The sequence below is a fragment of the Dermacentor variabilis genome, chromosome 5, assembly GCF_050947875.1.
Source record: "Dermacentor variabilis isolate Ectoservices chromosome 5, ASM5094787v1, whole genome shotgun sequence".
In the NCBI taxonomy this organism is placed as follows: domain Eukaryota; kingdom Metazoa; phylum Arthropoda; class Arachnida; order Ixodida; family Ixodidae; genus Dermacentor; species Dermacentor variabilis.
Window position 1 is genome coordinate 199,688,938 of NC_134572.1, and position 18,934 is coordinate 199,707,871.

General features: G+C 47.3%; 1 protein-coding gene across 2 annotated transcripts in view; it reads left to right on the forward strand.

Moving 5' to 3' along the window:
- The window catches only part of LOC142583430 (uncharacterized), a 1,100,669-nt gene that overhangs the window by 655,792 nt on the left and 425,943 nt on the right, over positions 1-18,934 (forward strand). For both annotated transcript variants that reach the window (XM_075693897.1, XM_075693898.1), the window contains one exon: positions 9-62. In XM_075693897.1, coding sequence (XP_075550012.1) covers positions 9-62 — 54 coding nt within the window. The remainder of the gene's footprint in view (positions 1-8; positions 63-18,934) is intronic.

Consider the following 18,934-nt stretch of genomic DNA (forward strand, 5'->3'; position numbering starts at 1 on the left):
TTCTGCAGGGCAAGACAGGTGCGAATGGACCTCAAGGAGCCCAAGGACCTCCAGGAGAAAGGGTGAGAAGGAAAAAAAAAGCCCAAGCCTGGTCACCTACGAATTCCAGGGTTAAACTTGCATCGAATTCGCACAGCGCATTTATAGTGAATTAAAACTACAAGCTGTGCGAGTTGGTAGCTTAACATAAGCGTAGAGGTGGGCAGCGCAACTCGAACGAAAGACAAAGAAGAAGACGATACGAGCGCAGATTAACAACTGGTTTATTTTTTTTTAAGGAATTGATCCAATATACAGGGAATGGTATCATGTGATCATTTTACAACAGTATTTGATCGGTCTTTTTTAAAACATGCAGTACAAATTGTCCTTGCTTGTATCGCGAACAATTTATCATCAAGCATTGTGCGGAACATTCTGAATGTCTAAGCAGGGTGGATTATCACCGCTCACAAGCACTTTGGCCGAACAGCTGCCTATACTGAACTGCGACGCTGGTCGTCGCAGTTCAGTAATGTCGCTCGAAGCGAGGCACGCAGTTTCTCAAATTTCCTGTCACGCTTTTGCCGCAGGGCTGCTGCAGGCTGCAATGATGTTCCATTTCTTTTATTTCATAATGTCTGGTTTTTAGAATATCTCGTGCAAACTGTTTTCTCGCAACTCTTCGTAACAGTTGTGGTGGAAGGTGCGGGATACAAAAACCCAGACATTTCTGCATCGAACTAAAACAGCAAAACCTTTTTTTCACTTAGTTCAGAACCTAGATTGGAGCACTGTTTATAGGCAAAATAACACTGATGAAGCTTATAACGCCTTCCTAAAGCTGTTGCGTACTAGTTACGATGCAACATTTCCCCTTCATGAGTCCTCACGGGATATAAATAAAAAATGTAGAAAGCCTTGGATAAATTCTGATCTTTACAGGCGCATTCAAATAAAGAATAAGTTGTATCACGATTTCATCCACTCGAGGGAGACTGACGCGTTCACTAAATATAAGGCATATAGAAATGTATTAACTTCAGACATAAGAAAGGCCAAAATGAACTACTATGAACAGTTATTTGAAAAAAATTACAACAATCAGAGGAAATTATGGGAAGTCATAAATGGGCTTACGAACAGGAATAAAGGCTGTCATAGGACACAGGACCTCACAATTAATGGCGAAAGACTCAACAGCTAAAATTTGGCCAGTGTCATGAACGAACACTTTATAAACGCGGGCTCCTATGTTGCAACAGATGGAGATGCGGAAAGTGCCCCAACTGCTGATAAGTCTACTGTGCCTTATTCTATTTTTTTGGTACCCACAGATCCGGTTGAAGTAGAAAACTTAATCAGAAAGCTTAAAAGTAATGTTGCATCAGGGATTCATGAAATAGGTTCTGCTGAGTTGAAATTGATATCACCATTGATACGTGATGTATTGGCCTATATTATCAACCTCAGCCTCACTGCCGGTGTATTTCCAGAACAGTTAAAGGTGGCAAAAGTCACTGCAGTACATAAACGTGGTGATATCACTAGTTTAGCAAATTATCGACCAATATCTGTGCTTCCAACAATATCAAAAATATTTGAAGGAGTAATTTACAATAGACTTGCATCCTTTTTTGATAAACATCAAATAATAACAAAGAGTCAATATGAGTTTCAAAAAAGTAAGCCAACGGAACAAGCTCTATTATATATAAAGGATAATATAATCGATCATATGAAAAAGAAGAAATACACTCTTGGGCTCTATCTTGATCTTCAAAGAGCATTTGACTCCATACAACTCCAACTATTAATTCAGAAATTGTCGAGATATGGAGTGCGTGGAGTCGCACTTCAACTCTTCAAAAGTTACCTTGAAGATCGCTATCAATTCGTGCAAATAAGTAGCACAATGTCTAAAAAGATAAAGTTAAACCAATGAGTCCCCCAAGGGTCCATATTGGGGCCACTATTGTTCCTTGCTTATATAAACGATATTGTAGAAATTCCTGATTCCTCTGAACTTATTATGTAGGCTGATGATACAAACTTTTTCTTTTCATCAGACAATTTAACATCACTTGAAGTGAGGGTAAATAAGTATTTAAGGCATCTTTCAGAATGGTTAAGGCAAAATAAGCTACGCTTAAATGCCAAAAAAACAACCTATATGATATTCCGACCTGTAAACAAGCCTATAAGTAAAATACGTGGCACATTTGAAGGACATTGTATTACACATGTTAGGGAACAAAAATTTCTTAGTGTGTGCTTTCAGGAGGAATTAAACTGGAATACACATGTAAATCACCTGATTACCGCATTAGCGCGAATAGTTGGTTGTTTTCACAAAACAGTGCACTTAATCCCATTAAGATTAAAACTAAATATGTACTATGCACTCTTTCCTTCTAAGGTAACTTATGGGATATTAGTCTGGGGAACAACATCGCAAAGAAATTACCATAGACTTATTACTATACAGAAGGAAATATTGCGCTGTTTCACAGGGGAAAATTACAAGACCTGCCAACTGCTCCACTATTCATAAAACATTCCATGCTCAGGGTTGATGAGTTGTATTATTTTAAATTGCTCCAAGTAATTCAAGAAAATAAACTATATGAACAAAGCCTCATCAAAAACCATAATACAGTTTACGAGAACAAAGGACACGAGCACCTAAAGTAAGAACTAATTACGGAAAACAAAGTGCTGCGTACCAGACACATCATGTTTTGAATATCCTTGCAGAGAGATTGAACTTTAAAGCTAGTAGTGCTGGATTTAAAAAACAAGCAAAGAACTTATTAATTACCACATGCATACAGTATCAACATTAACCTGTTGATTTTCATGCATCAACCAATGCTTAAATCATTCAAGAATTAGTATTCTGAGTGTTTCCATGAATAATGTAATTTCATTGTATCCCCATGCATTCTAAGTTTCAGATTTTTTGGAATTTATTTTGTGTAGCTATATATTATGGCCTGCGCGACCTCTTCCGTATGATTATTTAAAGATGTTATGCATATTTTTCTCTTGTTTATGTGATTTGTTATGTGTACTCTTGCAAGCTGCTAATTGTCCATTTTCCTGAAACTGATGTATTGCAATCCTTATTTTTTTTTACTCTGTTGAACTCGAAGCGTGTGAGCTGCCACGAACTGCGGAGGGACAGGGACCTTTGTCAGGCTTCATTGCCTTTAGCCCCTGCCCCTGCAGTGAGCTTTTTATATTGCTTACTGTAAATGAGACACTTACTTGCTACTACTAATCGGCACGCGAAGACGGAGGCTGAACCACAAGTTCTTCGACGGAGCCGCGCCTTGCCGGACTGCGACCGAATCCACCGGAGTTGAATATGTCCCACGACGCAGACGAACAACGGCCAATTCCAACTGCTGCGCCGACAAGTTCTTTTCTGCAACTGAGAGATGCGCTTCCCTTCGCCGGAAGATCCGACGAAGACGTCGAGGAATGGCTCATCCATTATCCCCGGGTGAGTGCCGCCAACAAGTGGAACAGCGCTTCTCAGCTTTCGAACGTCGTGTTCTTTCTAACGGATACTGCATTGTTGTGATTCGACAATGACGAGGAAACGTTCACAACATGGGGAAGATTTGTTTCGGAAATCAAAGAGTGATTCGGCGACTCCGTGACTAAAAAGAAAAGGGCAGAACAGACGCTAGTGCAACATGCGCAAGTGCCAGGCGAAACCTGCACGACCTACATTGAGGCAGTAATAAAACTGAGTAGGATGCTGGACTCTGGAATGTCCGAGGAAGACAAAGTCGGGCACATCCTAAAAGGAATTGCCGAGGATGTTTACAATTTCCTCATCGCAAAAGACAACCTGGCTTCCGTCGCTGACATCATTCGGCACTGTCGCACTTTCGAGCAACTAAAGACGAGGCGCATCACGCCGAAGTTTGGCAGGCTAGCCAATGTGACGAAAGTTGCAAGCGTGGACAGCAACCAGCCTCTTGATCTTGCATCAACGATCCAAATACTTCGGGAAGAGCTCAGCCTGCACGCGCAAGTGACACATCCAGGCACTCATAGCTTCCGCCTAGCACCAGATTTCGAGCCAAACGTGGCATCCTTCTCCCCGTATCCTGCGGCAAGGGGCGCTGAGGATTATGAACTCGCGCCCCGACAGCAGCCACGTCTCTGCGACAGACGCCCTACTTATGACGCTCAACCACACCGAGAGCAGCCTCGTTTCTACCCCCAGGGCCTTGTGACTTCTGTCACGCCACGACAAGAACAGCAGCGAGCCTACTACCACGACGTGACTTATTAACAATATAGCGGATTTCAGCAAGCAGCAGAGGCATGTTATCCACATGACAACGAATTTTCTCGCAACCCGCAGCCGCCTACCATTCGTTTCGAGGAAGACGCTGTGAACCGCGACCCTCCCGTGTGCTACAACTGCGGTTCCACAGGCCATATAGCTCGGTATTGTCGCCAAGGCCGTCAATCACGTAGGACACCACCGATGTTCTCGCCACCCAGAGCCCTTACTTCATATGCCTTGAGGACGACAGATTTGCTTCCAATGGACCACTTCTCATAAGAGACCAGACGCAGCGATTCGCCAGCATCTGAGCGGAGTTTGACGCCACCAAATAACCGTCCCCGTCGCTCTCCGTCCCCTCGGCGCCATTCTTCCTCACCGCCGCCGGCAAACTAGCATCCGCGGTCAATGGAGGTGTGGTCGCCGGACGGTCTTTGCAAGAAATACCTCTGCCTGTTGTGATGTTCAAAAACAAAGTCAATGTGTCGCTTGACGGAATACCGACTATGGCTTTAGTTGATACTGGGCCGACTGTGCCTGTAATGAGCCTCGCTTTCAAAAACCGTCTAGACCGCAAAGTTATCTTTTCTTGGAAGGCGGCGAGTGGCTTCATCACATTGGTGTTTGTGCTGTGAGTGTTTTGTTGGCTGGGAAAGTGTTTGTGTCGGAATTCCTTGTTCTTTTTCGTTGTTCGCACGATGTTATTCTTGGTATCTATTTTCTTGAACAGTGGGGTGCTTCCGTGTACTGTGGTTGTGGCGAAATATCATTGAAGGAGTTCTTTATATCAGCACATTCCGAACGAAGCTCGGGTGGAGAAGACAGGGACACAGACACACTCAGTGTTCTTGATGAAGTGATTGTACCATCGTGGTGTCTGACACCCGTTCGTGTTTCTGCAACTACTGTTGATGCTGATTGTGTTCACCTTGTAGTTAGGCACCTCCGCATAAAGTGTGCTTAAAAAGATATACTTGTACCCTGCTCTGTCGTGTGCATGACGAAAGGAGTCGCGACATTGTGGGCGCTGAACTGTTCGGCCACGCCGATTGTCCTTCGTCCCGGTATGAAAATCGCTCTCTTCGATAAAGCTGCATGTAGCTGAATAGCGGCACTAGCTACGGACGTCTCTACAGCTTGCTCTCCTTGCGATAATCACCATTCTGAAGACCTAATGATTGGCATGATCAGTAAGGCTCTCGGTACATCGGAACGGCAAGCACTAGTACAAGTCCTTGCCAGGCATGGGGCTACATTCGACTTCACGCATGGAGATGCACCCCTTCATTCACCGTCGTCCCGCGCTCGTCACAGAACAGATACCGGCTCAGCACACCCCATCCGCCAGAAGGCCTACCGAGTGTCATCGTCCGAGCGCAAAGTTATTGCTGAGGAAGTCAAGGAGATGATGAACAAAGGTGTCGTTCAAGAGTCGTCTAGTCCATGGGCAGCCCCAGTACTCCTGGTCCGAAAAAAAGATGGCTCCTGGAGATTCTGCGTGGATTGCAGACATCTAAACGCAGTGACGAAGAAGCATGTCTATCCACTACCGCGAATAGATGACGTCATTGATTGCTTACACGTTGCTTCTTACTTCTCAACACTTGATTTGCAATCGGGGTATTGGCAAACACCTATGGACCGTGTCGACAAAGAAAAGAACGCTTTCGTGACTCCAGATGGCCTATTCGAATTTGGGCTTTGCAATGCTCCTGCCACCTTTGAAAGATTCATGGACGCAGTACTACGTGGGCTGAAGTGGGAGATATGCATGTGTTAACTCGATGATGTTGTAATCTTTGGCCGCACGTTTGAAGAACATAACGAACGCATCAGCCTCGTTCTCGACTGCATTGAGAAAGCAGGACTGGTTCTAAACTTAAAAATAAGTGTCGGTTCGGCGAACGTCAAACACTGGTCCTCGGACACTTGGTCAACAACGATGGCGTCAGACCCGATCCCCGCAAGATTCAAGCGGTGAGCTCCTTCAAGCCACCGCAGTCAGCGCGAGAACTCCGCTCATTCATTGGCCCATGTTCGTATTTTTGTCGCTTTGTTCCCCGGTTTGCCGACATTGTTTGCCCGTTGACAAGTACTTCGCGACAAAATGCATCCTTGAATTTGACAGCAGAGTGTGACGCCTCATACTCTCAGCTGAAGTTTATACTAACGTCAGCATTCCTCTTGCGTCACTTCGATCCATCTTGCCCGACTGAAGTTCACACTGATGCTAGTGGAATCAGGATAGGAGCGGTGCTTGTACAACGTCACAGTGGCGCAGAACATGTTGTCGCTTATGCCAGCCGTTGTCTGAGCAAATCTTAACGCAATTATACGGTTACGGAACAGGAATGCCTGGCAGCCGTTTTCGCCTTACAAAAGCTTCCGTGTTATCTTTACGGTAGACTATTCAAGATTCTTTATGCTGGCTGGTCGGTTTGCGTGATCCCTCTGGTCACGTCGCACGTTGGGCGCTGCGCCTCCAGGAATACGACTTTGTGGTATCGTACAAGAGTGTCCATTGTCATTCTGGCGCAGACTGCGTCTCTCGGATTCCTCTTGCCACTACCAACTGCGATGCTGAGAATTTTGACGACTGTCTCGCTGCTGTTACTTCTACGTTCCCTGACGCGGCAGATTTTCAGCGCGAACAACGGAATGATGTTACCCTCGATCCTCTTTTTGTCGCCGCCCGTACTTCTAAAGGCAGCGGTCGCTTTACTGTCCGTTATAAGTTGGTCTGTAAAACTAATTACTCCGGGCATGGAGCGCGTTTTCTGCTTGTTGTCGCCGAGAGTCTCCGCTCCGACGTTCAACGCGCCATGCATGACGATTTGACATCCGGCCATTTCGGCTTCGTACGAACGCTGCACCGCATGCAGGAGCGCTTATACTGGCCCAAGATGTACTAAACAACCAAGCGCTATGTCGCTAGTTGTGAAACGTGCCAACGTCACAAGCGACCGACCACCGCTGCCCCGGGTCCCCTTCGGCCACTGACACCGCCCAGTACGCCGATCGAGCAAGTAGGCATTGACCTTTTGGGTCCATTCCCGTTATCTAACAACAGAAGCGGTTGGATAATTGTCTGGTTAGACCATCTTGCACGGTATGCAGAAACTGCAGCCGTCTTCCACCACTGCTTGCGTGGCGGTCTTCCTGCTGCGTTCCACGGTCCTTCGTCATGGCCCACCACGTGTCATCATCAGCGACCATGGTCGCCAGTTCACTGCTGATGCCATTGAAGAGTTACTTCGTTTCCGCACTTCACAGTTCCGTCAATCCAAGCCGTATCATCCACGGACCCATAACCTCGTTGAAAGGATGAACAGAACGCTCACCAACATGCTTGCCATGTACGTCTGCTCAAATCATAAGAACTGGAACGACATGCTTCCAATCATCACTTACGCATACAACACGGCGAAACACGAAACCAGGAACTATAGCCCATCTCATCTCCTGTATGCAAGGTTACCGCGAAGCCCTCTGGACACTTTCTTACCCTTCGCACTGCACAGTGACGATTCTGTATCGAAGACTTTGTGTCTCGTCGAAGAAGCCCGTCGAATAGCTCGTCTTCGTACTATGGCCTCGCAGAGTCGTTCGAGAGAGCGATATGACGACCGTCACGTACAAGTACCTTTGGAAAAAGGTGACTTCGTCCTTCTTTGGACACCGCAACGCAAGCGTGGATTGTGCCAAAAGATTTTGTCACAATATTCAGGCCGATTTGTAGTCATGGACCGCCTGAGCGAACTCACTAACGTCATAGCTCGCCTCCTGTGCAATTGTCGGCGATAAAGCAGAACTCAGCTGACTCATATTGCTCGCCTGAAGCTTTTCTAGAACTGCTTGTACGTCCTGACTCGCCCCACGGGCTTCGTCTGCTTGCGGGGAAATGTAACGGATTTGTAACGGAGTTTGAGAGGCCGGGCTGCGCTACGATCACAATACGATCATCATCCATCTCCTGTAAATAAAATCCTTTCATCGCAACTCTTCGTAACAATATGTTTAAAAACTAAGTTCTTTATTTTATTCATGTGTCTACTTTCCTATCTCCTCAGCATTCTGCTAAGCGTCCGGTGGCTCACCACGTAACTGTTTAGCGCAATTGTTGTTGGCAGAAAGGAAAAAGGTATTGTAGAGGAAATTGCATTATCAAAATAATTGCACACATTCGTTGTTATACACAAAGAAGGATTTAATGTTTGCATGAGTATGAATTATGAACTAATAATAAATGACTCAAGGCAGACGTTCATGTCCTGTTCTTACTCTATTTTTGCAAGAAAATTATTCTTCAGACATTTTGTCATGGATATTGCATCGTTATGCATAACCTTTTAACACGTTTCCGAAAGCATGCGGGCCTTCGAGGGAGGACAAAATGGGCTGGAGGCCGGTGGTTATCACTGGGTACATAAGAGGTGCAACATTTCTGGAGACAAGAACAAAGAGATAAAGACACAAGGCCCTCCGTAATCTAGCTTGCTCAATAAACTTAACAGGCGCGCTATAACGTAAAGCTATGCCGAACTTTTCTATTCCAGTTCTGCAATCAGCCCTCCGCGATTGGTCAAAAACTTTTTTGGACCACCCCCACTTCGACTGCCAGTCACGCGACGTCACGTAAACCGCGCTAGTTCCCCATCTGATATGACGTGTGCACTCTGATTATGCATGATTTAACTGAACAAAGAAAAAAGTTATATCTGATTCGACGCCTTTTCGCCAATAGCCCGCGGCTATTGGTCAAAAGTTTTCGGGCTGCACCAACTTCACCTGCCTGTCACACGACTTCACAAATCCACGAAAACACACCCCGTCAAAGTGATGTGGACGCGTTAAAGATGCATTAATATGCCGAACAAAACTGAATTTTTCTCTGAATAGCTGTAGGCTGCCCCGTTCCGAAAGGAATAAAAGATGGCTCCCGCCCATCGCTCAGGCACTGTATACTCGCACCTGCCGGAGAGCACGCGTTTATTTGCGTACATTAAATGTTTTTGCGTTGCCGTGTGAACTTTTCGACCACTTTCGGCACGTTTACGACCTCCCTCAGCCAACTTTTCTTTGCTGGGGATCTGTTTTAGCAACATTCTTAACCTTCATTTGAATGCCGCTGCAATTTTCTACCAGTCACCGAAAGCTAAGTAAGGGAAAACGGACCAATCACAGCCGCCGGCACCGCCCTCTTCAACCAGTTATCGATTTTCAGTACGCACTGCTCTCTTGATTAGAGTCACTAATCAAGCATTTCCTATAGTTTTGCGTTCTCAGGGAGCTCGATCTGGCATTGAGATCTGGCTGACGCAGTTCTGTTTTAGATATCACAAAACATATATCTTCATTAATTTTACAGCGAAGCTGTTAATGCGACCAGAAGCGCTCCAAAACGTTATGTGCGTGTTCTTGCGGCTTTCAGAAAAAAATTATAACTTATAGACTTTATTATATTTAGGGCTAATATGGCTCTTGTTAACGGCTATAACCAGATAAATTTTGAAGCGTCTGTGGCAGTTAAGAGTTAAAGTAAAATTGCTAAGTCCTTGTTTTTGCATGCTGTGAAAGTTAATATTAAAAGGTCAAATATTTACACCACTTTCCTGACACTGACAAAAGCGGTAGAGATTTCATATTTATAGAAAATAGTGCGCACTATACAGGTGATGTGTACTGAAAGATTCAATTATTTATGTTCATTATGTGCTTTCATAATAATTACTCAAGGCATTTCTCCTTCGAAATCTTATGCGTAATACGTGGTGCGTAGTTTATCTTCCCCGTTCTCCCGAGTAACCTATGCTAAGAACGGTGTTCATAATTTTTTTGAAGTAGGCAACATGTTGCTGGTTAATTAGTGTAGGTCAATTACAGCCTTTCTACAAGGTTACTTCTTCAAGCTTTTCAGTGCACTGTCATACTGTTTTTATCACGTTTCTCAGTCCTAAAAGAAGCAACTTCAAGTTTGGCGCAAATAATTGACATGGTAATGTCATGTGTAATGAAACCTTTACGTTCCTTGTTCCAATAGAAGCATTACAAATTATTAGTAAATTGTCGTTTTTTGCAGTTTTTCTGCGTCCTATTTCGTTCTTAGTTGGTTTTTCTGATGTCATTGATGAACACAACAATGCACCTTGTTTATATCGGCCAGAAATCAGGGCCATGTTACGGGTAATGTACCGGCGATTTCCGCTGAGCTTAGAAAAAATACGACCTTTGCAATAAATTAAGTGTGGCATTTCATTAGCCGCGCGGAATTTAGCCCGATGCAACGGCCCAAATTCTCATGCCACCAAGATAAAATTTAGCAGAAACACGGGAAACGGCATGACCAATTTATGTCTGAATTTAAATGCATGTGTATCCAATAAACCCTTAGTTAACATTTGTTTAGAAACGGCTCGAAATCGTTATACGACAATTTTAAGCCATGTTTTTAGTGTTCTGAGGGAACTATATAATTCATGAACAGCGGAAAGCTTGGGAACGTGACTGATGACCTCTCGGAGTCGATGAGTGGCTGGCTATATCGCGACAGGATTATGTGTCGCAGAGAGCGGCTCAAAAGGGCTGCACTCAAATTGGCGTGCATGGGATAAGGTACGTTGCGGGAACGAGCAGCGTTTGTTAAAGTAGCGAGAGTAACGTTAGCGACCGGCTGCAATTAAAGCAGATAGGCAAAGCGTCTTCAGTTCTCCAATCAGCGCGGTTCCACAATCATGCAGCGAACCGTTGATAACGAGGAAACGATGTCGTGGCTACAGAAGCTGACGCATTAAAGCACGGCACAGGTAGCGTGAACCCCGAGATTTGTGAGCTCGTTTCGCACGATGCCTTGGACGAGTGAAACCGCTGGCGTATTTTGGGTCGCCAGTGATGGAGTTGGTAAAGACGCTAGCTGGAGCCATCGCTTTGAATTTAAGACGAACAATCATCCTCCATTCGGGCGAAGGTGCTGGAACGTGCGATGGCGGGCGCTCTTCACAGGAAGACGTCGTGGCGGTGTTAGGAAGCCGGAAGATCAGTCGTTTAATACCGCGGCTCTTGGCACTTTCCTATTGTGGCATCAACGCTAGCACAGCGCATGAGCAGATTGAATACATCGTCTGCTATCCCGTTCAGGGAATGACAAACGTTGTCAAACTAGGGCAAGTAGTGTCAGCTTTTCGACACAGCACCTGCACATGCAGTACTTACAAGAAGTCTGACTCCGTGGATGTCTGAACTTGGGTTGGCAGCTGTTTCGCCCGAGCAATTTTTGATGCGAATCGTAAAATGGCCCTTTCAGCCAAAAAGCAAGCGACATTTGCAGCGGGAAAACGGTACTTAAATTCTGTTGGCTGCGACGCCACGTAACGGCCGCACCTCCTCGGAGCAAAGCAAGGAACGGAACAACCTCTGCCACATTAGCGGGCCAGATGTTGCGTGAGAGGAGTGGGCATTGCCGCGACACTACGTCGGCAGCGCGCCTCGATGCAGGAGATACGGAGACACGGCGCTTGCCAGCCTTCGTGGCTGCTGCTGCTCACTGTGTACCTCTTTGCGCAGGACATCGGTTCCATGCGGCGTTTGCACTGCAGGCTGCTGCTCCTTGCTCGTTGGGGCAGCACGTACCGCTGGGGCACACTACTCACAGCGCAAAAGTCGAATAACCGCTGAGCGGCCTTCGATTGGACAATAATGCTTTCGCATTCTCAGCTCGATCATTAGAACTGCTTAGCTGCCTCCGGATGTTTTAAGTCTGAAGGCCACACCAAACATGTCAAGCAGATTTTCCTACAACGTATCCCAGTTACCAAGTTCAGCTGTATCATTATTGTACCACAACTTTGCCGTTCATCTTAGATATATCATGTTTAGAGTAGAAGACGTGGGAGGATATTTTGCCATGTGTGACCGCTCCCCAAAACGTCATTCCATCCTCGCTTTTTTGGTCGGTTCCTTCTAATTTTCGTCAAGTGACCTTCGCCTATAACCGGGTACAGGGGACCACACAGTTTATGCTGTTCAACCTTGTAGCATGGCCTCAAATGTTCAGGTGACGCGGCACCCGTTAACATGTCGCTGATCAACGAACACATGGAAGATTTCTTGCAAAGATCCGAGGAAGCATGCCAGCTGGCTCGGCATCGGATCGAGAGCCCGGAGCCAATAGCGTACCGATACCCTTCGATACAACCAGGGTCGACGTGACTTCGCGTGTGGGTCTGGACGCTGCATGGACATTTTGTTCCCTAAAAGGCAATGCGCCAGCTCAGTGACGTAACCTACGAAGTCGTCCCCTATAGTTCTTGCCTCGGCTCACTCCATCGTCTTCCTCGCGCTGAAGTTGTTGATGCAGTGTGCATGAAGCCATACTATCACGTAGTAATGCTGATAAATAATATTGCTGTAAAACTGTGAAAGGCAAAACTAACTTCTTATTGCGCGAACTTGTGCCCCCAAAAGTAAGTCACATTCAAAGCACAGCAAGACTGGCGAACACAGTTGGCGATTGTCGAAATGTAATCAGCGGGTCAAGCGCGTCAGCTTTTATACAACAGAAAGGAGCCCACATGTCAATGACCCCCTATCAAAAATCATCGTTTCGATGCTACAAATATAACAGGAGAGCGAAGCACAACTAAAGCGCGCTTATCAAAGAAACAAAGCCCAAAGTGACAAAGCCCCCCCAAAAAAAGTCCACAGGTCAACTACGCAATGTGCCAAAGTTCATTAGTTAGCGCTGGTATAACGGCTTAAGTCACGCAACATGGACTACTTCAGGTCGTGAGCTGTGATAGCCAAATGCCGTCTGGTACGATCTGACAGTCGAGTGCTCCAATGCGTCGGCTAATCTTGCAGGGTCCGAAATAGCGGCATAAAGGCTTCTCGCTTAGTCCTCATCAGCGTATCGCGGTGGAAACCCAAACACAGTCGCCAAGCTGGTGCTCGACGTCGCGTCGTCAAAGACTAGTGTCAGCTGTCGGTCCTCTGCTGGTTCTTGATGCGCAGGCGGGCGAGCTGTCGGGCTTATTCAACGCGCTGGAGATTCTGTGACGTAAGGCAACAAGGCACCTAGAGTCGTGCGAGGGTTCCTGCGAAAAACCAGCTTGAACGGCGTGCTCTGTGTTGGTTTTTGTACCGCGGTGTTGTAAACCAAGATTACGTACGGCAGGACGACATCCCAGGTCTTGTGTTCGACGTCAACGTACACTGCTAGCATGTCGGCGAGGGTCTTATTCAGGCGCTCCGTCAGACCATTCGTCTATGGGTAGTAGGCCGTTGTCTTCCTGTGGTTTGTCTGGCTGTATTGCAGAATGGCTTGGGTGAGCTTCGCTGTAAAGGCTCCTCCTCTGTCGGTGATGAGGACTTCTGGGGCGCCATGTCGCAGCAGACTGTCCTCGACGAAGAATTTCGTCACTTCGCCAGCGCTACCTTTCGGCAGAGCTATCGTTTCAGCGAAGTGCATGGAGTAGTCCGTCGCCACGACAATCCACTTATTTCCGGATGTTGACATCGGAAACAGTCCCAACAAGTCATTCCGGATGTGCTGAAATCCTCGGCGACTCGATCGGCTGTAGTAATCCCGCTGGCTTGGTCGGAGGTGTCTTGCGTCGCTGACAGTCTCGCCATGTCTTGACGTAACGGGCGACGTCGGTGGGCAGGTGCGGCCAGTAATACTTTTCCTGTATCACCGATAGCGTCTGGGAGTATCCTACGTGACCAGTGGTCGGATTCACATGTAGGACGTGCAGTATTTCGGGACGCAGCGCTGAGGAAACAACAAGGTCGTTGGTGCGGACTGGTGAGAAGTTCTTTATGATTAGGTTCGTTTGAAGCGAGAACAAAGACAATCTTCGCTTCAATGCCCTGAGGACAACGTCGGTGTTCCCTTCCAAACATTTGACGAGGCTTTTTAGCTCCGGATCTACTCGATGCTGTTCAGCGAAGTCTTCCGCGCCTGATATACCAAGGAAGGCGTCGTCGCCCTTGTCATCTTGCAGCAGCGGGTCTATGGGGGCACGTCATAGCCAATCGGCATGAGAGTGTTTTTTTCCGGACTTGTGGACTTCTGCCAAGCAAAGGACCAGGCAGGATTCCGTAAAGGCTACTCAACAATAGATCATATTCACACTATCAATCAGGTGATAGAGAAATGTGCGGAATATAACGAACCCTTATATATAGTTTTCATTGATTACGAGAAAGTATTTGATTCTGTCGAAACCTCAGCAGTCATGGAGGCATTACGGAATCAGGGTTTAGACGAGCCCTATGTAAAAATACTGAAGGATATCTATTGCGGCTCCACAGCTACCATAGTCCTCCATAAAGAAAGCAACAAAATCCCAATAAAGAAAGGCGTCACGCAGGGAGATACGATCTCTCCAATGCTATTCACAGCGTGTTTATAGGAGGTATTCAGAGACAGTGATGTCATATTCTTTAAATCTGAGGTACCAACGCGCCAGGAATCCTGACGGGTCCTTTAAGTTGGCTACCCAACACAATCCGAGATGGTCGTTGATGACTTTGAACGGCCTGCCATAGAGGTCAGTGGTGAATTTTGCTGTAGCTCTCTGCTTTTGACAGCAACCGACTAGCGTACGCTATGACCCGTCCAAGTCCCTCTCATCTCCGGAGTAGAATGGCACCGAGGCCTAGGCTACTGGCGTCTGTGGATTTCTCTATTGGCGTCCTTGTCGAAGCGCGCAAGTACCGGTGGCGAATGCATGCATAGTTTGAGTTCTTGAATGGCATCGTCCTAAGGCGTTTTCTACTTTAACTCGACGTCACATTTAGTTACATGTGTTAGCGGCTCAGCGATGCGTGAAAAGCCTTTGACAAAGCGCCTCTATAGGCACACGTGCCAAGTAATCTATGGACTGCCTTCTTGTCGATGGGCTGCTAGAAGTTTGCGATGGCAGCTGTCTTCTGTGGGTCAGGGTGAACTGCAGATTTGCTGATCACATGGCCCTAGAAGCTCGTTTTAAGTGAAGTGGCACTCTTTCAGCTTCAGAGTGAGCCATGATGAATTGATGGTCTCTAGTACTGCCGAAAGCTGCCTAGGGTGATCGTCGAAATTTCCGGTGAAAGCAACTACGTCGTCCAAGTAAACAAGACAGGTCTGCCAGTTCAATCCTGCTGACACCGTGTCCATGACGCGCTGGAACGTTGCAGGCGGCGAGCACAGTCCGTATGGCATGACCTTGAACTCATAGATGCCGTCTCGCGCGATGAAGGCGGCCTTTTCGCGATCCCTCTCGTCGACTTCTATTTGCCAGTAGCCAGTCTTGAGATCCCTTGACGATAAGTATTTAGGGTTGCAGAGCCGATCCAATGCGTCGTCTATCCATGTCCTTCGGTTGACGATAATCGACGCTTAAACGCAGGGATCCGTCCTTTTTCTTCGCCAAGACCACGGGATATGCCCACGAGCTTTCCGACCGCTTCATGATGTCGTGGCGTAGCGGTTCGTCGAGTTTATGCCTTGTAGCTTCACATTCTCGCGTCGAAGTCGGTAACGGTTCTGGCGAAGTGGTCGAGCGCACACCTCGGTTATTACGCGATGCTTTGCGACTGGTGCTTGTCGAACCCTCGATGACGTCGAAAAGCAGTCTTTGTATCGTCGAAGCAGGCTTCTGAGCAGTTGTTGCTTAATTATCGGCAGACTTGGATCTATGTCGAAGTCTGGTTCGGGAACTATGGTCATCGGGATAAATGCGACGGAATCCGAGAGGACAAACACATCGCTAGTTTGTTCAATTTCCTCATGTATGCGATCGTCGTGCCCTTGTTGATGTGCTTGAACTCCTGGCTGAAGTTGGTCCGCGTCACTTTCGCATTTCATCCGCTCAGTCGAGCAATTCCTCTTGAGATGCAAAGTTCACAATCGAACAGTAGACATTGTTTTGCCATCAATGACGCCTTCTACGCCTGCGGATGTTTCGATGCCGACGGCAATAACAATGCTGAAGCGAGGAGGGATGCTCACTTGATCTGCGAGCACACTAAACTTGTGGTGACTAGGACAGCTCTCCGGCGTTGTCGCTGGGTCTTCTGATAGTGCCATCGACTTCGACTTCACGTCGCTGATTGCGCCGTGTTGGTTCAGGACGTCCATGCCGAGAATGACGTCTCGTGAGGACCGTTGGAGGATAGCGAAGGCGGCAGGTTGGGTCCGATCATGAACCGTAAATCTTGCCATGCAGATTCCAGTTGACATTATTAAGTCTCATCCAGCTGTCCTGATTTGAGGGCCTTGCCATGCAGTGTTAACTTACTTAACTGGTGGACGATGGGTGCAGTCATCACGGAGTAGGCGGCTCCTGTGTCCATTAAAGCGACTGCGGGGTCATCGATAACCACGTCGAGGTCGGTGGTTCTTTGTCTTGCGTTGCAGTTAGATCTTGGCGTGGCATGTCACGTCGTAAGGTCTTTGGTCGGTGCATTCTTTGCTTCCAGGCTTCGTTGGGATGGATGCGTGTCGTCATGTCTTCGAGATAGCCTCTTCAGCATCTTAGTAGGTGGCGAAGGATCTTCGTCCGGTGGACGAACAGCAACCGCACCTCCATCGGTTGCTGCTTTTAGTTTTCTGGATATGGGATGACGGACCGGCCCTGGGCTGGGCCAGTGTATAGACGGCGCTGTGGCGACAGCTAGCGGCCTTGTGACGGCGAATGAGATGGTCGTCGAGGGCTCCACTGAGTGGCGGTGAGGTAGTCGGCGATGTCACGTGGGTGCTCCCAAAGCTGTGGACGCGGTGCGTTGAGGGCGGTAGTGCCGTACCACGTGCCTATCATCGAAGCGTCGGGAGGTGCTATACTACGTGCCTATCATGGAGGCGACGAGAGTTCTCACTTCTCCTCGACGAATCAAGAACTTGACACGGAAGGGAACTTCAAGAAGCGCCCAGCCATCTCCACGACGAATCAAGAATTTGACTAGGGTGACGTCATCACCCGCCCCGCCTGGTTCCTGCCGACGAGGAGTCGCCAAAAATATTTAAGGGAGACCCGGCGCATTGTGAATGGAGAGTGTCGCTCCATCCGTCCAGTCGGTGTGATGCGCTCTTACAGCTACATGTACGCTAGCATTCACTATCTTTAAATATTGTATAAAGTTTTTTGTTTCTTCTTCGCCTGCGGTAAGAGTCCGTATCTCGTCCTTCATCCCGAAGTCAAAACAGTGGGTTGGAAGCTGTAGCATTCAAAGCCAGATAGGGCCCGCTTCAACGCTAAACGGCAGGCACGAGGTCGACCGGCGTCAGCTACCTTGAAAGGGTGAGGGTCCGATTTTTGCCTTTCGCATCGCCAGACCTCTGTCGCACACCTAAATGCTAACGACAAATGCTCAAGTATTCCGAAAGGGTTGTAATGGTTTTCTCTTAGTTCGCTAGAGGCCTTGCATAGATTTCCGGCTTCAGAATCAAAGCTAATTCATAGGCGAAACCGGAGACGAGCTTTCAGACCGCAATAGAGAAGCACAGGAAACAGGACCTTCTTGATGTTTGTAAGGAGATGGGCATTTCGTTGGCCGCGGCAAGGCGAAAGAAAACCATTCTGGACGTTATGAGGGCACAAGAGGTAACTGAGGAGAAAGTTAAATAGGTTTGGGGAGAAATTCTTGAGAGGAGCTGCTGGAAAAAAAATGCGCGACGAGGCAGAAGAGAAGAAATGCGGCGAAGAGGCAGAGGAGAAAAAAAAGGCGCGAAGAGTGTGATCCTACTCCTAAAACGAGAGAACTGGAAATAGACCAAAGTCAAATCAGCTCGGCGCGTTCAAGTCCTTTTTTCGATGTAGAGGATAAGCCTAAACTGTGAATACAGGGCCTAATGCTACAGTACAGGGTAGGCGGTAATATCGCACGTTTTATCGTGAATTTGGAACCTACGTGGGAAAGATAGGGATGGACGAAAGCCTTTGGTCTCAAAAACTTATTTCAGTTGTTCTAGGAGAGGCCACGGAAGTTCTCGCACGCTTGTCTAAAGAAGACTAGGAGAACCATGGAAAGCTAAAATGCGCGTTTCTTCGCAAATACCGCATCTCTGCCGAGGCATTTCGACAGCGGTTTAGACATGGAAGAGGGGGTAGCGAGTCGCCCATTGAGTTCACGTCCAAGTTAAATTCTAACTTGAAAGTGGTGCTCAGTAGTGCAGAAGTGTGTGGCAACCATTACAAGGTGCTTAATGTATAGCACTGGAGCCGTTTTACCGAGTTCTTCCAGAAATTAGACTTTGGCTGCAGGATAGGTTTACAGAGGTAGACCTAGAGAAGGCAGCGTAGCTCGCGGAGTAATATTACACGCGTCGAAACTTCCAGGAAAAACTTATTCAGGAACTTAGGCGACCAAAAACGACTATTCTGTAAAGCAGGTTTCCCCTCAGAACCCAATTTTGCCGATTAAGAAATCGCCTGCAAGCGACGAGTTCAGCAAATGAGTACCGACTAACGATGAGGTGGCGAGGGAGGGGCTCGCAGAGACAGCCCAGTCGGCTGGGGCCGCTAAGGCAGAAGCAGAGCGCCCGTTCGAGGACCAGAGAACAATTATCTTCTTCTGTTGCAAAAAGGAGGGCCACATTTCCTCAAATTGCAAGGAGCAAATCGCGTTCGCCAGCATTAACCAGGCAGACAGAAATCTGACACTGCCCGA